Below are 24,359 nucleotides of genomic sequence, written 5' to 3' on the forward strand. Positions count from 1 at the left end.
GTATTTTTTTTATTGAGTTCTTTTACACATTTATTTTCTCTCTTTTTTTCTTCATGGTGTGTAAACCAATCACCATTTATTGCAAGCCAATGTTACATTACAAGTTCCATTTTCCAACAGACACACACAAAAGGATACTACTATTGACAAACTTATCGATATAGTACACAACTTTTTGCAAATATTACACAAATTTTCAAACCATAGCACACAAATTGTCAAAGCACAGCACACAAATTTTTGTTGCACCAAAATTTATGTGTATATTCTTTTATTGATTTTTATTACACATTTATTTTTTCTTCTTTCTCTTTTTCTTCATGGTGTATAAACCGATCACCATTCATTGCAAGCCAATATTACATTACAGGTTCTATTTTTCAAAAAAAAAAAAAACCACAAACACACACATAAAAAGGTGCTGATGACACTCTTTTAAAGTATGTCATCATAGCTCATGGCTATTAACTTTGATGTGCAGTTCCAACATTTCTTGGTGGTTATGGTCCACAGAAAGTGTGACACGACAATCTCTGAGTGCACTCAACACATCTCCTTTGTGTTCATGGAATGTTGCCCTTAGAAGCAAGAGGTGCAAATCAGATTTGAATGCAATGGCTCTTGAAAAGTTCAGCGATCGCCTTGTCTTTCTTGCAGTTGTCCATCAACACTGTAAACAAACCATACCACATTACATGTGTAAATCAAGCAAAGTGAAACAACACACACCCCTTCATTTTTACAGCACACACATAATCGAAGCTAATAGTTTGGTAACTCACACTAATTTGACAGATATCATTAAACAAATTCTGGTTTATCATAGCACACAAATATTTAAGCGGAGCACAAATTTTTGTTCAGCATAGCACAAAAATTCACACATATAGCACAAAAACCAAAATCATAGAATAACACTAATTTTCTAAACAACTCAATTTAAAAAAAAACTAAGATCATCATAAATAACCATAATCAAGAAAAAAACATATACAATAGCACACAAATAATCGAAGTTAATAGCCTGGTAACTCACACTAATTTGTCATAAATCATTAAAAAATTTCTAGTTTATTACAGCATACAAATATTTAAGCATAGTATACATTTTTGTTCAACATAGCACACAAATTCATACATATAGTATACAAATATTGAGTATAAAAAAATAATATAAAAGACATTCGTGCCTTTTTAATTTCACTCAATAAAAAAGATACATCCAATTCACAAAGAAAAAGATACATCAAACGTTGTGAATCAAGTCTAAACTTGGATCACACTTAGATATCTTTTTGACGATAATTTAATTCCATTCAAAAATAAAACAGTCAACTATTTTGGATATCAAAACAATAATAATTTTATTGTGCAACAAAGTACCTACTTTTGGTGGTATCATGTCAGAAGTTTCACAAGTTCATCTACTCTTGTTCCCTGTGGCACTACATTCCTCTGTCGCTCATCAAAATCTTTTCTTCGAATTTCGGAACTCTTCTGAGTGTTCTCCATTTTACCTTCAATCACAACAGTGGTAACTTCTTTTTTCTCCAAAGTTGAATCTTCTTGCTCGTCATTATTTTGAACCCTAACCTTTCTAGATCGGCTAAAAACAGGCCCTGGGGGAGCTGATTTGGCAAAAGCCACTGCGGTTTGATAAACATTGTCAGCATCCAAAGATCTGTCATCTAAAACAAGTGCACTACCTTTCTCAACAGCTTGCTCCCACAGTAACATAACTCCTTCTGTGCAAGATGCAGATGATATTGAAATTAAACTTTCATCAGCTGCACTTGAACTATCTAGCAACCCATCTGTAGAAGGATCTAACTTGCCATCAATAGAATTCTCACAACTTTCCAGCACAGAAACACTTGATTTTGTGCTATCAGAAGGTGGAGAACCCCTGACATCATCTGTGGTTTCAACTTCACAGGTTCCCATAGAAAGTGAAGCAGCATCGGTAACCATCGAGAAAGGTGGATTGCTATCTTCTATAGGGTAAGGCACCTCAGCTTGAGAGAAACTCACATCATCTGAACTCGAAGAAATACTAGTGTCATAAGATTCACTACTTCGATGCTCTAATGAATTCTCCTGTAAAGACATTTCAGACAATTCTGGGGCATCTGAAGTCGGTGTATTGGAATTGTCACTGTCAACATCAATTTTATTGGCTTCATTGTAATCATCTTCGAGACCTGAGAAAGAGGACTTCCACTTTTTCCCCCTCCACATAAGTATGTGTTCATTCTCAAATGAGAGCAATATGCATGGAACAAGATCCTACAGTCAAGAAACAAAATTGGAAGAAAAATGTTACTTATTATCCTATATCACCAACGAAAAAAGGGCAAAAAAAAAAAAATCTTCAATGTTGTTTGCAAGATATAGGAGAAAATGGCTATACCCTTAGTTTTCCTCCAATCCTTCGATAATCACTTTCATTTAGTCCTTGACAATTTATTCGCACTAGTTCACACTCTTCAAAAGCCTCTCTGACATTTGCTACAAGGTCACAGTAAACACCATTTTTTGCTGTATATAAAGATAGAAGTTAGTCTCACATGGTCAGCAAAAAAAGAGCAAAAACTTGCTTTCTTGTTAAATTGTAATGAAAATCTGAAAGATTCTACCTAGCTTGAATATCGGTTCCAAGTTCCTTCCCTTCCGACGAAATTCAGTTGCTTCTTCTAGTGTTAGGCCTTCTGGAACTCGCTTAACCAACCTAGGATATACTGGAGATACAGGTTTCCACAGCATCAGAGGAAAACGTTGGCGTGTTCTATAGTTGTAGTTTCTGCCCCGGAAGAGGTATACCGTACCACTTTTCCTATGAATGATTTTTCCCCCAGTCCTTTCCTACGAAACCAGACAAAGACCATAAGTAATGAAAAACAATTAATTTCTTTATTGAGGAATGTCAGAGGACATGGTCAACTCAGAAAAGTAAGATCAGCGAAGGCATCGTAAAGAAAAGAAAAACAAAAGTTAAAAATTTATATCCTTGAGAGAAGCCAAAGAAAATGTCATCGGAAACCGTAGCCCCCCACCCCAAAACAAAAGATGCATGAACTATATTCTCCTTTACCATTTAAATTGCATAGCAGGATGAACAAATAAACGAATGTTTTAACCCAAAAGCAAATACACATCGACCACACAAGATGAGGTTTTACTTCCAAAACACAAGCACAGATTTGAGGTCATTATGAATTGATATCAGTGAAAAGTGGGACAGTTGAGAGCAGAAAAAACCAACCTCTAACTGTTGGCACACATTATCCATGTCGACGGTGCACACTCCTTTGCACTTTATCTTGCACACTCTCCGTCGTTTCCAAAGAGCATGTATATTCTCCAACATGTTATGTGTCAAACCATCTCTACCTGAAAAACACCCAACACAGAGAGTGCGTAGGAAAAAGGTAAATTTTCCATGAAATTCACATAACACTACCCAGAGTAATCAAATTTGCACAAACATTCACATACACACCCTGATCCACCATAACCTTTCCAATTGGGCCAAATTTTGCATATCTTATCTTATTGATTAACCCTTAATTTTGTTGGGGCAAAAGGATATTTCAATTATCAACAAAAGGAACACACTTTTCATTACCTTAGAAAACTCCCAAGTACAAACTAACTAGATATTTTCGAGCAAAGTCTAACTTCTGCCTCACATCAATTAACTAGATATCTTTAACTCTCAAATATGTAAAAAATAATAATAAAAAAAAATTAAAGAAAAAATTCAAAACAAGCAAAAGTACCAATATTGAGCTGGCGGGCAGATTTGACGGTGCCGGCAACCAACGCATTGATCTCTTCCTTCGTCAATGGCTCCCCCAACAACTCTTCCTTCCACTGCACGTGTTTCGGGCCCGATCCAGGTAAAAAGGGCCCGGGCTTCTGGACGGGCTTCACCCCCTTCTTGTCTGCCGGCGGCAGAACGAACGAGTCGAATTCCCTCAACTTCTTCTTGCTCGTCGGCAGCGGTGCCCGTCCGGTCCATGGCCGCAGCATCGTCGCTGGTCCGAACGGCACGTACGATGGCTCCCGAATCTTCACCGGCTTCGCTGCTGGCGTTTCCGTGTAGCTGTACCGAAACTCGAACGGTGCGCCTTCGACCACGTAGGAGACTCCGTCGTCACCGATTCTCACGTTTGCTGGCGCCAATTGAGTCCTGCTTGGATTCGAATTCGGGGTGCTGGAAAACCTAACCGCCGCATGAGAATCCCGCGGGGGCTCCGCCGGCGGTTTGGAGTACTTCGATTTCCTGCCGGGGATGGAAGGCCTCGACGGAGCGGAGGGCGTCCCGGCGGATTTGAAGGTTTTAACAGTGGCGCTGGAAACGGCAGAAGTCTCGGCGGTTCCGGCGATTTTGTCGGCAGAGTCGAAGCGGCGCGTGCGGCGTATCTCATCCTCGATTTCCTGCTGGGTTCGCCGGCGCTCGTTGAACTTGGCGGCATTGGCGTTGTTCCAACGAGAGAATCTGACCTCTGTTGATATTTGGGTCGGTTCATGGGTCGGATACGGGTCGATAATTGGCGCGGAAATTGGGAACCGTATTGGCAGCTTGACGGTTAGAGCCATTTTCACTGATCCAAAAGTGAAGTGAACTCTCAGAAAACTGGATTGGTCATCGAACCGCTCATTACTGGTTCACTAATTCATTGGTTCAACTGGTTCAACCGGTTCAACCGAAAAAACCGGTTCAACCATGGTTCAACCGGAAAAACTGTTTTATAATAAATACCTGATTCTATAAAAATTCAATGAATAAAGCAACTGGTTCTAAACACTCTTCTACTGCATTTTTTTACTTCAAAGGGGGATCATAAACAACTAGTTCTATGAATAAACAAACTACAATGATATGCAATGCCAAAAATAGGCCAATGATAAAATAATAAAGGGTTTCTCTCTTCAATTCTATGTTCAAGCTTGTAGCATACCAGAATCAACAGAATAATACCGTTAAAATAGTCTTTCTTCTTAATTCTTATATACCTCAAAGAATTTCCTACAAAATGAAAATTGAACACAATACACAGCTTTAAAACAAAAACAAAACAACACTCAGAAATCAATCACCTCTTCTAAACTCAGCCTTAAAACAAAACAGAACAACATTCAGAGTATGAGCATTAATCACAAAAAATTGATTTCTGAAACAACAAAAACAGCAGAACAACATTCAGAGTTTGAGCATTGATCACAAAATATTGATTTATGAAACAAAACAAAAACAGAAGAACAACATTCAGAGTTTGAGCATTGATAACAAAAAATTGATTTCTGAAACAAAACAAACACGGCAAAACCAACAGAACAACATTTAGAGTTTGAGCATTGATCACAAAAAATTAATTTCTGAAACAAAATAAACAATCAACAAAACAATGAAAACAGAATTTTTTTTTCCTTCAGAAGAAGAAAACAATGAAAACATGAAGCATATAATAAATCAATGATCACCAATATCCAGCAAGAATCTCAAAGACAACAAATACACAACAAAAATTTAGCAAATAAACAAGAACAAGACCTAAATAGAAAATCCAACAAATTAAATCACAGAAACCTACAATTTAGCAAATTAAAACAACAGCAGCCCAACAATTTAGCAAATTATCAACTTAACAGGTTCAAGAACAGAAAATCACAAAAAATAAAATAAAATAAAATAAAAATAACAGAAGAACAACAGAACAACAACACAAGAACAATTAGCAAATTAACAAGTTCACACTAACCGTTAAAATTTACCAGAAGAACACTAATGCAAGTGGAATCATCATGCTAATATGTTTTCTACAAAGATGCTATTTGTGCAGCTAAAATTTCCTAATTACTAAGATCCAATTATTCTAATTTCACATGCAATCAACTTACTAAGTTTCTAAAAGCTAGAAATGATAAAACCAACCCGAAATATGGTTAAAGCATTTCATCAAACATGTTGAGTGCGGTAAACTTGAAACGAAATAAGAGAATTCAAAGCTTAGTATCAATGTGATCAAGGTTTTGAAAACCGGACCGGTCATTGAACCGCTCTAATCACTGGATCACTGGTTTATTGTCTAACCGGTCTAACCGTGGTTCAACCGGAAAAACCGTTCCTTAATAAAATAATAAATAAATTATAAATAAACATCATAAAGTATCTTTCAAATTTAAAACCCTATATAAAATATCACCAACTAAATGTAATTAATCATCAAAATACTCAAATTTACAGCAAATATGTTGACATTTAACATAATTATACTTTCTTTAAAAATAGTTGGATTGAATTGCAGTGCACAAGTTAAAAATAGAGAATATAGCCTTAATGTAGCTAAGTCAAAAAGTAAAACAAAACAGGATTCTTACGCTTGTAGGCTTCAATATAATCATTACCATACAGAAGAACTTTCTTCAAGGGATTTATGGCAACCAAAATTGTACAAGATATGATTAACAAGGTTAAATTTAAAGAACACTTTCCAGTTGTCTCACTGAGTCCAGCTAGATGAAACAAACATCACTGTGTACTATGGTAATTCTAGATCAAATCTTACTTTTCCATCAGGCAGTAAAACAACAGACTCAGTTCCAGAAGATGTTATTATCTTCACCAGCTCCCAATTCCCATTTGAAAGTTGAAGCCAACACTAAACCTTCTGAAACAATGAACTTCAGAAGTAAGGGAAAGAAATAGAAAATTCTAAACTATCCATGTCTTACTAATAATGAGAACAGAAAAACTCAATCTCTTGAACTCAATAATTACATCAGTTATTCAACTAAATAATTGCATCAGTTATCATAAACTGATTTCAAAGCCTAGAAGTAGAGTGAAATTAAAAACATGAGGCATATAATCAATCAAAAGATCAATTGCAAATTTTTAACAAGAACAGCGGTTAAGAACAATGAAATTAATAAATCATTCACGAAATTAAAAACAGCAGCAGCATTCAGCAACAAACACTTAGCATTCAGCACAAACAGCATTCAGCAAGAAGACCATATCTGAACTCAACAATCAGCATTCAGCAACAAACATTACAAAACATTAACCAATAATCACACTAAACCTCCAACCAGCAATGACAAAATAGCAACAAACATTAGTACATAAACACTCCAAAATAGTGATGACACTAAACCTGCATCCAGCAACCAGCAATTACAAAACAGCAACATTATCAAACATTACAAAACATTACATACAAATTTGAACAAAAATTCCAGAAATTAAAAAGAACAAGAAGAACAAAGCATTCAAAAATTAAACAGAGCCATCACTTATCAGTAAATAGAGCAAATTAAAAGGAAGAAGCGAATGCGAAGCAAAATTAAACAAACCCATCAGTAACCAGAAACAACATTAAACAGAGCCATCACTCATCACTCATCAGTAACCACTAACCATGGCAAAATTAAAAGGAAGGAGCGGATGCGAAGCAAAATTAAACAAACTAACAGAGCCAGGGATGGGGGCAAGGAGAAGGAGAGAAGGGGGCAAGGGGCTCTCAGCGCTACCGAAGCTTTGTTTCTTTTTTCTGGGTTGTAAACGAAACGGCGACGAGACGACGGCGAGCTGCTCCAAGGCTTGAACAAAGAGGCCAGGGATGGGGATGACGTGCCGCGCTAGAATAGAGGTCCTGGGTTTTGGCTCGGGAAAGGGGGAAGGAGGAACCCACGGAGGCGCCGACAACCACGCACGGCGGTAGTAGAATCATTGAGGAGGAGGCTAGGGTTTTGGTTTGTCAGTATTGTGAACTTTGCTTTAGAAAGGGATGAGATGAGTGTGGCATTCACGAATGAGAGAGGGGTGTTGGGGGAAGGAGGTGACCGGGTGAGAGTGACGCGTTGCTTTTCCTTTTTTTTCTTTTTTCCAAAAAACTCCAAACGGCGTCGTTTTTAAGGAACCGGTCGGTTTCCGGTTCGGTCCAACCGGCCGGTTTTTGACCGGTTCAACGGTTTTTAAACGGTTCTTGACAGAGCGGTTATAGATAGCGGACCGGATTGTTTTTGTTGTCGGTTCCCGGTTGAACCGGTTCGACCGGCCAGTCCGGTCCGGTTTTCAGAACATTGAATGTGATAGAGAAGAGAACATAACTATTGTATACTTTAATTCAGTCTATGAAAAAAATCCAAACCACTGCCAAATCAAATAGTTACTTATCGTAATAGAAATAAGAAGTTGCAGAGTTTCAAGCAGAGTATTGGTGTTGTGTGAGTGTATTGTCTGGTGGTGGGTTTAGGGAACTCACGGCAGCGACAAAAGAGAGCAGTTCGACGGCTAGTTGAAGCGCGCGGGTTGGTCGCAGAGTTTGAAGCAGGGCAACGTGGCTTCCAGACGAAGGCGAACCTGAACGGTGAACGGCGAGTGAACGCGAACGGTGAACGCCGAGCAAACTTGAACGGCGAAGAACGCGAACGAAGACGACGGCTGAACGAAGACGCGAACGTTAACGGCAACCAACGGCGGCGGAAGCGCAGCTGAGCAGACAAAGACGACGGACGCCGAGCTCGAGGAAGCAGCTGCGATCGGTGACAACGAATGGGGGTTGAAGACTTGGAGCACGAGGGAAGCTAGATAGACGGACGGACGGCGGCAGTATGCCACTCCTTGCGGCGGCGGTGGTGTAGGCTTACAGTGCTAGGGTTTTTTGGCTGAGTTTCTGTGAAGGAAAGAAACGGAGGGAGAAAGGGAGAAAGAAACGGAGGAGCTTTAGAACCAAGAGTGAAAGTAAGTAAATTGGCAAAAACGACGCCGTTTCTTTTAAACCGGTTGGTTCTCTGTCCGGTTCAATCGGCCGATTTCCGGTTTTTAGAGAAACCGTTTTAGAGGACAAATCGGACCGTAATTACTGCCGGTTCACGATTAGACCGGTCAAACCGGTAATCCGGTCCAGTTTTCAGAATATTGCTCAAAACCATGGTTCTAAAAATCGAACCGAACTGGCCGGTTCAACCAAATTAACCGGAAATCAGTTACCTAGCCGGTCCGGATAAGGTCAAAAATCGTTTGGCAAAAAACCGGTCAAAAAACCGGTCGAACCAGCGGTTAACCGGTGAACCGAAAGAACTGTCCGGTTTTTTTACGGTTTTTGGTTTGAAAATAAAAATGCTAAACGGCGTCGTTTTGGGAGTTTAAAAAAAAAAAAAAGGGGGCTAAACGCCTAAACGAGTAAACGAAGCCCTAAATCCCTAATGTTCACAGAAATCACCCAGATCCCAGAACTCCAGAAGCCAGAAGAGAAGAAGAATCACTGAAAAAGCAGTTCACCACCCACAGTTCCACCGCCATCGCCACCGCATCCCGCAGCGACAGCAGCGACAGCGTTGAGCACGGCAACCACCACCGCGTCCTGTTTCGTCGCCGAACTCGCCCCCTGTTGCGTCGTCGCCGAGCTCGCCTCCTGTTGCGTCGTCGCCGAGCTCGCCTCCTCTTCCGTCGTCGCCGTTACTCGCCGCCGGTGATACTCTGTTATTCACTTGTTCTATTATTCCTCCTTGCTGCTTCATGATTTGTGGTTTTTGATTTGCTGAGGTTATTTGAATTTTTTTGCTGCTTCATGGTTTTGTGGTTTTTGATTTGCTGAGGTTATTTGAATTTGTTTGCTGCTTCATGGTTTTGGGTTTTGATTTTCTGAGGTTATTTGAATTTGTTTGCTGCTTCATGGTTTTGGGTTTTGATTTTCTGAGGTTATTTGAATTTGTTTGCTGCTTCATAGTTTTGTGGTTTTTGATTTGCTGAGGTTATTTGAATTTGTTTGCTGCTTCAAGGTTTTGGGTTTTGATTTTCTGAGGTTATTTGAATTTGTTTGCTGCTTCATGATTTTGGTTGCTGAATTATTTATTTGTTCATGGTTTTCTGAAATTATTTTCTGGCCTTTGATTTTCTGATTGTTACAGATGGAACAATCACAAAGTAACCCACAGCCACAAGATAATGCTGAGAAGTGATTGAGCAATCTGGAGCAGTTCTTGCAGGCGATCACGCCCTCTGTGCCTGCTCAGTATCTTTCTATGGTTAGTTTTCAGTAACTAGCTGGCAAGTTTTGGCTGGAATTTTTAATAGTTGTGGCTGGGTTAGGGAAGAAATCGTTTCTTTAACTAAGTTATGTAATTTATTGTAGTATTGTCATTGTTTGTAACGGATAGATTTAATGGCTGGTGTGACAATAAGGAGTAACATTTTGAAGGTCTGAATAGGATCAATGAATAGAAAGGAGAAGTGAGTTTCTCATCCATAAAGAAGTAAGCTAGTAAATGATTATTTGGTATTTGATTATTGACAGATTTCCATTGTTTACAAGTCATATGACAGATTTCCTTTATTTTAATGTGGTTTACGGATTTGATTCTCCTTCATTGTTTTTGTTTTTAGCCATTTGCTTGTCTTTCCTCTTTTGATTGTGAATTGAATATTGCAGAGGATCATGATGAGAGTATACCCTTGTATTAAACAAGAATGAGAGTGTTGTTCAATATTAAGTTTTCTATTTTTCTAGAATTAAACATGATCATGATGGATTGAAATTTTTATTGAATTTGTATATTTAAAATTGTATATTGAATTTTCAATAATTATATTATATATTTAATGAAACCGGTTCAACCCCGGTTGGACCCCGGTTGAACCATTGAACCATTAAACCTGTCACCTGACCGATTCAATGACCGGTCCAGTTCTCGCAACCTTGCTCAAAACAGTGAAACATAACTCTCCTAACCGATAAACCGAAGGGTGAAGGGCATTTTCGGAATTACGAAGCGACGTCCTTTTGGGGTTTTCTATTTTCTGTTTTTCTCCATCGCCAACACACAAAAGGCAATTTTTTTTGTATAGTTTTTGGACAGTGGTATGAACGTAATTAACTTCAAGAATGAGAGTATTTTATAGTAACTTCAGTTTGATTCTTATGCGTTCTCTTTGCAAGTGAATTGAGTAGTGTGAACTGTGAAGCTTAGTTGGTTGCTGGAGCAAAGGTATATGTTTTAATTCATCATAAAGTTAATTTCTTTCTTAATTTTTCTAGTTTTAAACTTTTTTCTAGTTTTTGGGGATATTGGAACAGGAGTTTAAGATTGCTGTAAGGATGAATGTTTAGTTTGAACTTTGAAGTGATGATGAATTGAGTTTTGGGGCATGAAAATGGGTGTTATGTCTATTCTAGATCGGAGATTGTAGCATATTGCTACTATGCGGTTCTTATTTGTCAACTGACCTCAGCTTTCAGTTTCTCTCCAATATTCTGCTGCTTGTATACTGCAATTATTTTGAAGATAAGAAATATGAATTGGAACAACACATCATAGTTGGTATCAAGTTTCAGTTTCTACCTCCAGATGAATGAGCTATTTTTACCATCTTTTCAAACCCCATCTCTATGTCCTGAACTGGAACAAACGTAGGCTTGCCAATCACCATCTCAAATCTATTGGTGAAACATAAACATGGATCTTGCTTTCTCACTATTGAAGTTGTACATAGCAAATGATCAATTAGAACAAAATAAAAGTAACGTATTTAACTCACTTGAAGTATGACTGAATAAATGAATCGATTTGCTGTTTAGCTGGGAGTGTGATGATAACATAAAAGCGTGCAAATTGTGTTCTCAATTTCTGAACTCTGCAGGAGAAGATTTGAACCTGACATACAACTCGAAAAGCTCTTTATTCAATAGATGACAAAGTCCCAACTAAAGACTTGAAAATCAACAGCTCAGTTACCTGCTGAAGATCAGAGATACATTGTTGCAATCCCAGTTAGTCACAAAAACAAAGGCTACAGACAAACCCCCACAATTGAAAATGAAGTCCTACAAATAAGCTTCTCGAAGTTCAGTAGAGAGCAAGTATTTGAAATAAACATTAAGAGGACACAGAATCTGTCAATTACTGGAGCAATAGGGACAAAGTTAAGGCGAAAAGAATTTGCAGAGAGGAAACTGGAGATAAAGTTGATAACAGATGGATGTTCCCCTTTCCATGCATTTCTCATCAAACAGACTCCCCCTGGGCCTGCAGCAATCCATAATTGCAGCCTCATTATAAAGTGTTGGATGCAATTTCCTGTGATTAAACATTTAAGCACGAAAAATAAATATAAAAACAAACATGCGATGCTATAATTGCCTGCATCAAGCTGTAATTACTCAGTACAGGGTTAAGACAGTGCAATAGTGCATACTTAAGAAGCTAAAACAAATAGATAATGATCGGAATTCAGAAGCATTATAATATACTTTTTAATCTACAGTTGCAGGTTAACAAGCAGCTCTACCAGTACATATTATGGAGCATTCTCTTGAAAACGCCATTAGTTACCTAAAATATTCTCATACGCCACAAATCAATCCATGCTATAGCTAGATTTGTTACACCATAATTAATTTATGATAGTTACGAATTGTTTGTTTCATACAAGCTAGTTAGGCAGTTATTAAGGGAAGTTAAACTTGTCACTCCCTTATTCCCATGGATTCTGTGGTTACAAACCAGATTCTGATTATTCAATGAATTGTAGTGCTGATTTAATCAAAATCTTACTTCAAAAAATGTTTATGGTATTCGAACTGTGAAAAAAGATCAATGAATAAAAGCAATAGATTCCTAAAACACGAAATTCAAATTGATTTTGAAATTTTCTTCTGCCGATACACTATGAAGTTGTTCCTACACCGAAATCAGATCAAACCAAAAAGTAGAGAAAGAGAATCGCATGAGCCTACTCTTCTCGTTTCATCTTGCTATTAGTAAATCAAAGCCTTATTATTACTAATTTTACTACTGTATCAACTAGCATTAGATCGATTCCATGTCCTCTATTTATAGGATTCGTAACGCTAACAAACGGAATCCAACCAAAACAAAACAAGATTAGTTTTCTCGCGGAACAAACATAATCGCTAAGGAAAACAAAAAAAAAAATAACTAATATTCAATAGAAAATTAAAATAAAATAAAATCGATAAGCAAAGAGCATTCGTTCTGGAAACGAAATTGTGACTGTAACGGTGTTTTTCAGGTGATTAAGAAATCAAAAGATCGGTACCAGATAATGTGGCATGCGATGGAGCTGAAGTACTTGAATCACTGAGGTGCATATCCATGAGAACTGAGAACTGAGAACTGAGCATCAGAAATGAGAAGAAAGAAGAAGCGGTTTGCTAGACGGATCTCGAACTCAAAGTTCGTTCTCTTTCGGTATTGCAGAGAACCAATAACGGAAATAGAAGATGGAACGTGATTCCCGTCTTAGCCTCTTAGGTACACACAAAAAAAGTGTTTCCCGCCAAGTTTTGAACCAATTTAATGAATTTATACTTCTCTGATCTTTTTTAAAAAAAAAATAAAAAATAAGAATTTTATACTTCAAGCATTTTTCTTTTATTTTTTAATATATAATATAATATATAATACGAGAATAGTAGTAAGTTTGTTAAAGGACAAGTGTATAGATTTGTTGAACAACAAATGTACGGGTTAACAAGTGGCAAAGTAACAAAAATTATTATGTGAGCAAGAATTCAAAGTTTCGTAACACAAAAAAGTATTAAGCGGGAGTTTTATTAAGTTTAAATTTAAAACTATTTTGTTCTAACTTTGTTCTAGTTGTAGATCACTTTTAAAATTATTTTTTTTCTCTTATCCTCATATATGGGTTTGTTTGTTCATCTTAATCATAAAAAGAAACAAAAAACTAAAAAGACAAATTAAAAAAATGAGAAGAGAGGAACAGAGACAGAACTGCAATTCTTAATAAGGAGGAGTAGGTGGCGTGGACAGGAAAAAGACTTTTTCGGCGACGTTGCAGGGAAAAGAGGGTTAAGGGTGAGAGAGAGAAAGGCAGAACGAAGCAGAGAATACGAAAACCCAACGGAAGAAGGAGAAGAGGGTGCTGAAGAACCAGGATTCGTCGCAGAATAATGTCGCAACCGCTCCTTTGCCGACAGCGGCGGGTGCTGCGAATGTGAAGAACCACTTCATTACAAGGTTGTTATACGTCGAAGATTTAGACCCTGTTGTCGACGAGGGTACTGCCACTATTTGTTCATCCAGGTCCGATAAAGGGTTTCAGTTTAACCCGAAACGAGGTACTTAAAATCCTTCATGTTTTTCTTCCTATTTCTTTTTTATTAAAAGTCAGTTCTATTTTAAATTATTATCAAATTATAATAATGTTGCATCTTTTTGGTAACTTCCGAATAGGATCGGATACTCACGAATTAATAACGGATAGGGTTAAAGTTGGAATATTCTCAACTTGTGAATAGAATATGATTGAGTTTATATAAAAAATTTTACCCACAGATAAAATCAGAATTGGATCTAAATCCTATCCTACTCTACTCATTGCCCCCTCCTAATTTAAGTCAATGTATCGTGTGTTAGGCTATTAGCATATGAAGTGGATTTGAGTAACATATAAAAAGAACAACTGTGTCTGAATAAAAATAAGAGATATCAAAGAATATTGCATGTATTAGAACTACATAAATCATGATGAGATCCTCATGGATTTTGAATTAGAACTACATAAATTTTGGGTTCTTCATATGCTTTACCTTTTTATGTTTAAAATTATCTTTTTATCCATGATTTATGCTCATTCTGCTAACAAGGTTTTTCTCCTTTTTTTTAACCACTATTTAAGCATTGCATAATTTAATCATGAATCGTTGTCTAGGATTTTATATATATATATATATATCTTTTTAACTAGTATAAAGGCAACGATTTACATAAAAATTAGGAGGACAAATGTTATCCTTTCTCATTTAGAATAATTTGATAGTTTTCACTTTCATTTGGCTTCTTTGAGTATATTATTCCATTGCGTAGTTTTAATTATTTTTTACCTTAAACATCATATCGTTGGATTTTGGATTCTCTTCATATATGAAAAAAGGCCAATATATTGGTATTCAGTTTCATAGATAGTTAAAGTTGTTAAAAATGTGCTACGGTTGAAATGAAAGGTTTTATTTTGTCAAAAATACAAGCATTGAGAGAGAAAGAAAAGAAAGAACACTGTCCATGTTTTTTAGCAGAATAGCAGATTTTGAGCGTTTGTTTTTCACACGTTCACCATTGGATCGACGTGAAATTTGGACTGCATATTTATCTCATCTTTTTCTTCATTTTGAACGGTAGAGATTTTGATTAGAGCTCTACAGTTGGAGAAATAGAGCTCAGACAGAGGCTCTATTTTGTGGTATCTTCATCTTCTTTGTTTTTTGTTTATGAACTTTGAAGCTTGGGTTGTTTAGCTTATTGTATGCACATTTTGTATAGTAATTTGTGACTTTTTTATATCTTTTTTTTTTTTTTATAATAGTGAAGCTATTTTCTAGTCTTGATGACTCGTGATTTTTACTTCTCACATTGAGGAGGCTTTTCACGTTAAAAATCTTGGTGTGTTAACTTGCCTCTATTTTCTGGTTTATGTGATTTTTTTGCTACTATTTAGTATTATTGATTTGCTGTTATTACTTGTTGTGAGTGAGTATTGTTGCTCCTCTTATTATTGCAAGTAGGAAATTACAAGATCAAGAGCATATACAGCAAAATAAGCTTTTGGTTCCTAATGATCAGTAGATGGGAGATCTAATTGATGCTCTAGCTGATGATGATATTGATAATCAACCTGGGCTACCTAAAGATCCACTAGGTTTTCATCCTAGGAGGTATTCTTCTAATGAGTATGTGATATTTACTGATGGGTATGTAACTGTTGAGTTAAAAAATTAACAAACTAAATTGATGATGACAAACATTGATCTAATGAGTTAAATACCCAATTAGCTTTTAATTGTTTTGGTTATTGGTGCAGGCCAAAATTACAATAGCAGCAGCCCAATGAGATAGAGAAAATAAAATAAAGATTGTTAGTGAGTTCTCTAGCTAAGAAAGCCCAAAATTAATAAAGCAAAGAATTCAGTTGGGTCAGATGGAACATATATCCAACCTAAGTCCAAGAAGCTTCCACTAAGCCGAAGCTTTCCAAAGCCAACATTCACATAATTTGCTTTTGTCAAAATATGAGAGAGAGAGAGAGAGAGAGAGAGAGAGAGAGAGAGAGAGAGAGAGAGAGAGAGAGAGAGAGAGAGAGAGAGAGAGAGAGAGAGAGAGAGAGAGGTAAATATCAAAAGCTAGTGTCTGATCACCCAAATCAAAGCATGCTAAGATAAGTCAAAGGATAAAGGTGATTTATTTTTATTTGCATGCAATTTACTTTCTTTACTCCTTCTCCAAATTTCTACAACTCCAATTTGGGATAAATGGAGAAAGTATTATCTGATAATCACTACTGTGAATCAAAAGCTAAAATTGTTTCTTGGGGACAAAGCACTTGCTCAAGGGTTCAGATTTGAGTTTACCATTGAAACATTTCTCTTTGCTGATCTGAGATCTTGATCAAGCAAAATGACCAGTTTTGAAATTCTTAATTTGGGAGTTAATCGAAGAAAGTAAAATGACAAGCCTAGAAAGCACACAGCTCAAAGAGTTGACTAAGAAGAAATCCAAACAGAAACTTGGCAAGAGGTACAAAAAGAAAATGTTTTTCATTTTTGAAGACAAGGAGAGAGAACTAGAAATTGAGTTTGCTTTGAAGAGCTTCTCTGTGAAGAGTTCATTTGGAATGTATTTTCTAAGTTAAAGAAGCATTCTGCCAAGATGAAGAACTTAATCAGAGTCAGTTGAATTCGGTTCAACTTATAGTAACAGAGGCTGTTAATGCATCAATCTCCTTCATGTTTTACAATTTGTATTTCATTTTCAATGTATATCTTTCTGTAATTTTTTGAGAGGTAAAAGGCTGAAAGAGAGAATTCAAGAAAAAGTCAATGAGTGACAAAAGGTTGAGTGAAACACTTGAGAGAAAAGTCTAAAGTTATTTCAGATTTCTTTAGGTTGTTTCATATGTCTTGTGTCTTGTACCTGTGAGGTACCCCTTTCTAAGTTGGGTTAACACTTAGAGTAAAGAGTTAGGTATTAGCATCCAAGTTGGGTTAACACTTAAATTAAATATTGAAAATATTCACTTGTTTTGTGGTAATATGAGTGTCATAAATATTTCCAAAAATCCAGTTTTGCACTCTAGAATTAAACATATTAAGGTGAGATTTCACTCAATAAGAGAATATGTTCAAAAAGGGAATATTAGCATTTAATTTGTTAAATCAGAAGATCAATTAGCAGATATTTTTACCAAACCTCTAGCTGAAGACAGATTTTGCAAGTTTAGGACTAATCTAGAAATTTTAAGTCATGATTCGTTATTTCTGCATAGTTGATGTTTTTGTTGAAGTTTTTTTCTCTCAGGTATGGATGAGACAATTATGGGCAAGTGAAGAACCATCTCTTTGAATATCACTTTCTGGGCTCATTTACACGATCTGAATCTTCTAGGCCAACCCTTTAGTTCAGAGTTACATTGGTCCAATATGTTTCCTTAAACACCACCATCTCTGGGCCCAATGAGTGTTACATTATCCATGTGATATTCTGTGTTTTGTCCTTTAGTAAAAAAATTTTCTTTTAAAAATGTTTTGTTTTATTTGTTAATCAAATCAAATCACCTTTTTCTATGATGTCAAGTCTTTTCAAGGTCAAGTCATAGGTGATGCAGTTGCATGTTTCAAGAAACCTCTTTTCTTGGTGCAGCTACCAAACTTCTCTCTTCTTAACTCCATCCACTACCTCTTCGTTTCTTCCCCACTACCATTAGTGCTTTGTTTCATTCGAAACCTGAGTTCACTCTAATGAGGAAGAAAATTGTGATTCAAAAGAGTCCAAGGGCTAAAATCCTCAAACTCTCAGAGAAACCTAGACCTTCTACTCGCTCCCAAGATCAGACTTTCACGCCCTCTCCATCTCCTCCTACCTTTCCTCCTCGTACAGTCCCCATGGCACGAACGAAAAATCCTTCAAGGTTTCCTTCTTCCTCCAAGCCGACGGCTCCACCTAGCGCTCTTTCCAAGCCAAGCACTTCGAAAGGGAAGCGCCCTGCTGCAGAGGAACCTGCGCCTGAACCCACAAGACCTAAACCTAGGTCTGCTCCTTCTCGTCCTCAATGAGGTAAACCTCGCATTCCTTTCAAATCAATTAAAAAGCCCTCCATTGATCCTTTTACACACAAATCACACTTTATGTCCTCCCACTCAAACTACAATCCTCTCCATTTTTGATATGCAATGAACAATGATTTCCATGATGGTGTTATTGCTCATCGTAATGTTCCACCTTTTTAGTTGATTTACCAAATCTGAAAAAGAAAGGTTTTGTTTATGCTGAAAATTTTGAATTTTTGGACTGGAATCATATTTTTAAAATAAAAAACCACTTTACCCAGTTTTAGTCAAAGAGTTTTATGCAAACATGACCTATCATGAGGGCACCATTCACTCCTATGTTAAAGGCCGAGATCTTGTTTTGAACAATGAAACCAATAGTGATTCGTTGAAATACACTGATGTTGGTGCTTGTGCATACACTTCGGGTAAGTGGAATGAAGGGGTAGGTCTTTCTTACAATGATGCTCTGGCCTATGTGTGTGAACACATATCTTTGATTGATGGCATCACTCCAACTCACAAAGCTCTTGGTTACACTCGTACTCAGTTACATCGCATAGTGAACCATATCATCCTCTCTCAGAGTGACTCATATCAAAGGGTGTCTTTCTGTGATACTTTGGTTTTGTATGCTATTCTCACAAAAACTGAAATTTTTTTTGCATACCTAATGGTAAGATACATGTTTGATTGTGTTAGAAGTGAGAAAGATAAAGCTCTTCCTTATGGCATGTTCTTAACCTGTATTTTTGAATATTTTAGTGTTAACTTGTCAAATGAGACATATGAAAATAGACACTCATATCTAAAAGGAGGTGGTTCAGTGAAACAATAGAAAAAAGGACCAACTCAAACTGAAAGGGTGGTAATCGATGATGATGATGATGACTATGAACCAGAAGAATCCTCTCCTCCATCTGCCTCTGGGACTTCAGCTTCCACTGGACACAAATCACTTTTATATGGAGTGGTGAAAGATGTAGTTCAAGAATTTATTTCTCAATCCAATCATCTAATTGCAATGAGCAAAGAACAAAGGAAACTTGTTGCCAAGCATGCAAACTTCCTCAAAAAGTCCAGAGCTAGAGTGGTAGTTTTCATGAAGTTCATTGACAATCTCCAAAAGGATGAAACAATGGCCACTGATCCTGAAGATCATGCTGATTCTGATCAAGATAGAGGATGGTTCGGATGCCTAAGGATGCCTCCTCTTTTGCTATTTTATATGCTATTTTATTTTGAAAATTGTCTCATGGAACAATTGTATTTTGTGTTTGGACTTCCTAGCAGTCTCGGATGACTATAAATTATTTAACAACTGCTAATTTTTGTTTTACTTTTCTAATTATCTGGACTGTGTCTTAACTGTTTGCTGCAGGTTTGGAAGCTGGTTGCAATTTTCTCCGTTAATGACAAAAAGGGGGAGTAGTATTAGTATTAGTATTTGTATTTTGTTGCTCTTGCTTTATTTGGGCTGACTGGTCTTGCTGTTTTTGATACATTCTTTGACTCTGTTTCATGTGATGTTGAAAAGGTTAAAATTCTTGCTGTATGCTTCATCCATGGATAACAAATTGTATATAGTATAGTGTTGTATTCCCTACGTGAATATGTAAACAGGAAACAAAAGAAGAACACTAATTTAGGGGGAGCAACTCTTGAGAAGGAAAGGGAGAGCAATTCAAAAGCAAGTGACTTCATCTAAAGGGAAGTACTTTAATCTTATTGAATTAAATTTCTTTTGATCAATTTCATAACTATGTTTGTCATCAAAGAGGAGATTGTTGAGTTAAGAAATTAACTAACTAAATTGATGATGACAAACATTGATCTAAAGGATTAAACACCCAATTAGCTTTTAATTGTTTTGGTTATTGGTGCAGGCCAAAATTACAATAGCAGCAGCCCAATGAGATAGAGAAAATAAAACATAAATTGTTAGTGAGTTCTCTAGCTAACAAAGCCCAAAATTAGTAAAGCAAAGATTCAGCTGGGCCAGATGGAACATATATCCAACCCAAGTCCAAGAAGTTTTCACCAAGCTGAAACTTTTCAAAGCCAACGTTCACATAATTTGCTTCGGTCAAAATCAGAGAGAGAGAGAGAGAGAGTTGTTCTCTTTGTTCATTTCACCAGAGAAGAAAGAGAGAGAGAAAGGTAAATATCAAAAGCTAGTGTCTAATCATCCAAATCAAAGCAAGCTAAGCTAAGTCAGAGAATAAATGTGATTTATTTCTATTTGCATGCAATTTACTTTCATTACTCCTTCTCTAAATTTCTGCAACTCCAATTTGGGATAAATGGAGAAAGTGTTCTCTGAAAATCACTACTGTGAATCAAAGGCTAAAATTGTTTCTTGGGGACAAAGCACTTGCTCAAGGGTTCAGATTTGGGTTTACCATTGAAACATTTCTCTTTGCTGATCTGAGGTCTTCTGTCAAGCAAAATGACCAGCTTTGAAATCCCTAATTTGGGGGTTAATTGAAGAAAATGAAATGACAAGCCTGGGAAGCACACAACTCGAAGAGTTGACTAAAGAGAAATCCAAACAGCAACTTAGCAAGAGGTACAAAAAGAAATTGTTTTTCATTTTTAAAGATAAGGAGAGAGAACCAGAATCTGAGTTTTGTTTGAGAGCTTCCCTGTGAAGAGTTCAACGTTTTAGACAGTATTTCTAAGTTAAAGAAACATTCCACCAAGATGAAAAGTTTCATCAGAGATAGCTAAATAATCCGGTTCAACTTATAGCAACAAAGGTTGATGATGCATTAATCTCCTTCATATTTTACAGCTTGTATTTTATTTTCAATGTATATCTTTCTGTAATTTCTTGAGAGGTAAAAGGTTAAAAGAGAGAATTCAAGAAAAAGCCAACGTGTGACAAAAGGTTGAGTGAAATACTTGAGAAAAAAGCCTAGAGTTATTTCAGATTTCTTTAGGTTGTTTCATATGTCTTGTGTCTTGTACCTGTGAGGTGCCCCTTTCTAAGTTGGGTTAGCACTTAGAGTGAAGAGTTAGGTATTAGCATAACCAAGTCAAGCTAGATAAGAACTTGAGAGTGAAAGGATTGAGTGAATCCTAAGAAATTGGTGTATGTAATAATTTAACTATAGTGGAAATGTTACCACTGTTGTGGTGGAGACTGGATGTAGGTTGCATTGCACAAGGCAACTGAACCAGAATACATGTCTGTGTCATCTTTCTTCTCTTGTCTCATAAAATTTTCACTACACAGTTCAAACAGTTTTTAACTGTAACTTAGATATTAAAGGCTTAATTCATTAAATCAAAAGAAGGCTATAGATTCAACCCCCTTCTCTAAACCATCTACAACCTTCAGTGACATTAACTGATAAAGGAGAACCTAAAGATTATGAGAAAGCTATGGAAGGTGATGACAATAAGAAATGGTTTGATGCAATGCAAGATGAAATAAAATCCTTGCATGATAATCAAACATTTGAGCTTGTGAAGTTGCCAAAAGGAAAGAAAGCTTTGCAAAACAGGTGGGTTTATAGGTTGAAGCATGAAGAAAATTCTCAATGTTCAAGATACAAGACTAGATTGGTGGTCAAGGGCTATAGGTAGAAAAAGGGAGTTGACTATAATGAAATCTTTTCACCGGTTGTGAGAAGATCTTCTATTAGAACTGTTTTGAGTTTGGCTGCAAGTCTTGATTTAGGGATATAACAAATGGATGTGAAAATTGATTTTCTTCATGGTAATCTTAAGAATGAAATTTACATGCAACAAACTGAAGGTTTCATAGTAAAAGGCAAAGAAGATCATGTTTGCAAACTGAAGAAGAGTTTATATGGCTTGAAGCAAGTTTCAAGACAATGGTACAAGAAGTTCGAGTCTGGTATGATAGACAAGGCTATAAGAAGACTACTTCTAATCATTGTGTATTTATTAAACAGTTTGCTAGTAATGATTTTATTATCCTTTTGATAGATGTTGATGACATGTTTATTGTTGGTCAGAATACTTCTATGATTGACACGTTGAAAAGGAAACTTGCGATGTCATTTGCAATAAAGGATCTTGGGATGATAAAGGAGATTCTTGGTATAAGAATCTAGCGTGATAAAGAGGAGAAGAAACTTTGGTTATCACAGGAGAAATATATTGAGACAATGTTGCATAGGTTCAACAAAGGCGTTAGTACTCCTCTTACTACACACTTCAAATTGAGTTGCAAGCAAAATTCATCAAGTAAAGAAGAGAAGAAAGATATGAAAAAATTCTATATGCGTCAGCCATGGGTGGTTTAATGTATGTTGTGGTGTGCACAAGGCCAAATATAGCTCATGCTGTTGGTTGTATTAGCCATTTTATTTTAAACCCCGGAAGAGAGCATTAGAATACTGTAAAATGGATAATGAGATATTTTCGTAGTACTTCTAGCATGAAGTTGTGTTATGGAAGTGAGAAGCCTATTCCATTTGGTTATACTGACTCGGATATATTAATTCTAGAAGGTCCATTTCAGGCTTCTTGATCAACTTTGTAGGTAGAGCTGTGTCTTGGCAATTTAGATTGCAAAAATGTATTGTTTTGTCCACTATCGAGGCCGAGTTTATTGCCATTAATAAAACGTGCAAGGAGATGTTTTGGATGAAGAAATTCTTGAAGGAACTTGAATTTGCTCAAGAGAGGTACGTGTTGTTTTGTGATAGTTAAAGTACTATACATCTTGGTAAAAACTCTACTCTTCATTCTCGGTCCAAACATATTGATGTGAGGTATCATTGGGTATATGATGTTTTGGATGCTGAGTTGTTAGAACTTATGAAGGTTCACACTTATGAGAGTGATTCTGATATGATGACTAAGACATCACCAAGGTGGAAGTTTGAAGTTTGTTGCTTAATTGCGGATTGGCGGTTACCTCCACATAGTCGTGAGGGGGAGATTTGTTAGGCTTTGGGTTCCTTTCCTACGTGGAGAAAGGCCCAAATGTTGGTATCCAGACCCATAGATAGTTGAAATTGCTAAGAATGCTAAGGTTGAAATGGGAGGTCTCATTTTGTCAAAAACACAAGCATTAAGAGAGAAAGAGAAGCGAGAACACTGTCTACGTTTTTTAGCAGAGTAACAGACTTTGAGCGTTCGTTTCTTGCTTGTTCACGTTGGATTGGCGTGAAATTTGGACTGCATATTCACCTCATCTTATTCTTCATTCTAAATAGTGGAGATTTCAATTGGAGGTCTACAGTTGAAAAAATAAAGCTCGGACAGAGGCTCTATTTTTGTGGTATCTTCATCTTTTTTGTTGTTTATGAGATTTGAAATTTGGGTTGTTTGACTTGTTATATACATGTTTTATACTCTAATTTGTGATTTTTTTTGTACCCTATTTTTCATCATAATGAAGTTATTTTCTGATTTTGGTAACTCATGATTTTTACTTATCACATTGAAGAGGTTTTCTACGTTAAAAATCTTGTTGTGTTAGTTTGTCTCTATCTCTTTTACTTTTTGTTTATGTAATTTTTCCAGTACTATTTAATATTATTGTGTTGGTATTATTATTTATTATGAGTGGGTATTTTTATTCCTCTTATTCTTATAAATAGAAAATTGTGTATTTTATTTATATCACATATAACGGATTACATGAATATAATATATCTTAAATAAAATGGTCAAAATTAAAGGTAACCTAACGCTAGTAAGAAATTTAAAACTTAATAATAACAGTGAGAGTATTTAAGATATTAAAGCTCTCCTCTCCTTTTTTTTTTCTTTGGTGACACATCGTAACAATTGAGTTCTCCCTTTTTAATTTTTATTTATCTCATACTTTCATTATTATATTTCAATTGAACGCATCATATAATTGAATGATCATGTGAGAAGTTTGCCCTTTCATGCGAACCTAAAGTTCTTCCACTCTAGATTTATATTTATTGCCGTATAAGTAATCCTCAACATCCATCTATATTTCATTGTTAGAATTAGAATTGGTTTGACCTTCCAAAGTAAGTAAACCACGCATCTTACGAGAAAATTGATAAGAACTACCAATAATTGGTCTTGTATGATTAATTCCCAATTAGTTGTATCTACATTCTATGGAATAGTGATATAGCATCAAACGTGTATGAATTGTTCAAATAATGGAACACTAATTTTGCATAACCTTGCTAATAATTATAATAGAGTAAAGTATCGTTTTTATTCCTAACGTTTGGGGTAAGTCTTATTTGTGTCCCTAACGTTTAAATCGTCCTATTTGTATCCCTAACGTTTATAAAAGTG

At 36.2% G+C, this 24,359-nt stretch overlaps 2 protein-coding genes and 1 long non-coding RNA gene across 12 annotated transcripts; 1 reads left to right on the forward strand and 2 right to left on the reverse strand.

Moving 5' to 3' along the window:
* Positions 1-237: 237 nt before the first annotated feature.
* LOC112766786 (CRS2-associated factor 1, chloroplastic) lies at positions 238-7,887 on the reverse strand. Of its 9 annotated transcripts, none has more exons than XM_072223740.1 (9): positions 7,540-7,853; positions 6,573-6,674; positions 4,985-5,032; positions 3,780-4,607; positions 3,263-3,390; positions 2,637-2,862; positions 2,411-2,538; positions 1,388-2,286; positions 238-670 (listed from the first exon to the last, which is right to left on the reverse strand). In XM_072223740.1, exons 4-8 carry the CDS (start codon positions 4,600-4,602, stop codon positions 1,399-1,401), a joined length of 2,193 nt encoding a protein of 730 aa, XP_072079841.1. In that variant the 5' UTR covers positions 4,603-4,607; positions 4,985-5,032; positions 6,573-6,674; positions 7,540-7,853; the 3' UTR covers positions 238-670; positions 1,388-1,398. The 9 variants fall into 9 exon arrangements, with proteins under 9 accessions (XP_072079841.1, XP_072079839.1, XP_072079840.1 ...); XM_072223738.1 differs by having other exon boundaries at positions 7,427-7,853; XM_072223739.1 differs by having other exon boundaries at positions 7,481-7,841.
* A 1,182-nt stretch (positions 7,888-9,069) lies between these two features.
* LOC112766454 (uncharacterized) lies at positions 9,070-11,194 on the forward strand. 2 transcript variants are annotated; one of them, XR_003184349.3, is made up of 3 exons: positions 9,155-9,482; positions 9,922-10,998; positions 11,088-11,194. It is a non-coding gene; the product is annotated as an uncharacterized lncRNA (long non-coding RNA). The 2 variants fall into 2 exon arrangements; XR_011875723.1 differs by lacking the exon at positions 11,088-11,194 and having other exon boundaries at positions 9,070-9,482; positions 9,922-10,380.
* A 24-nt stretch (positions 11,195-11,218) lies between these two features.
* Positions 11,219-13,330, reverse strand: LOC112766453 (protein PARTING DANCERS-like). The gene is made up of 6 exons (XM_025812354.3): positions 13,070-13,330; positions 11,915-12,087; positions 11,746-11,834; positions 11,549-11,644; positions 11,353-11,447; positions 11,219-11,278 (listed from the first exon to the last, which is right to left on the reverse strand). Exons 1-6 carry the CDS (start codon positions 13,152-13,154, stop codon positions 11,229-11,231), a joined length of 588 nt encoding a protein of 195 aa, XP_025668139.1. The 5' UTR covers positions 13,155-13,330; the 3' UTR covers positions 11,219-11,228.
* Positions 13,331-24,359: the final 11,029 nt, after the last annotated feature.

This window comes from Arachis hypogaea, chromosome 17, assembly GCF_003086295.3.
Source record: "Arachis hypogaea cultivar Tifrunner chromosome 17, arahy.Tifrunner.gnm2.J5K5, whole genome shotgun sequence".
NCBI lineage: Eukaryota > Viridiplantae > Streptophyta > Magnoliopsida > Fabales > Fabaceae > Arachis > Arachis hypogaea.

Excerpts from the sequence above, each read along its gene's own strand:
- LOC112766786 (XM_025812679.3), bottom strand. Across the intron at positions 2,863-3,262 it reads ATGTGTGCCAACAGTTAGAG|GAAAGGACTGGGGGAAAAAT; the intron begins GTTGGTTTTTTC and ends CTGGTTTCGTAG. Across the intron at positions 2,287-2,410 it reads GGATTGGAGGAAAACTAAGG|GATCTTGTTCCATGCATATT; the intron begins GTATAGCCATTT and ends TCTTGACTGTAG.
- LOC112766453 (XM_025812354.3), bottom strand. The coding sequence starts at position 13,154 with ATGCTCAGTTCTCAGTTCTCAGTTCTCATGGATATGCACCTCAGTGAT. Across the intron at positions 11,645-11,745 it reads GTATCTCTGATCTTCAGCAG|AGTTCAGAAATTGAGAACAC; the intron begins GTAACTGAGCTG and ends CTTCTCCTGCAG. Across the intron at positions 11,279-11,352 it reads AATAGCTCATTCATCTGGAG|TATACAAGCAGCAGAATATT; the intron begins GTAGAAACTGAA and ends AAATAATTGCAG.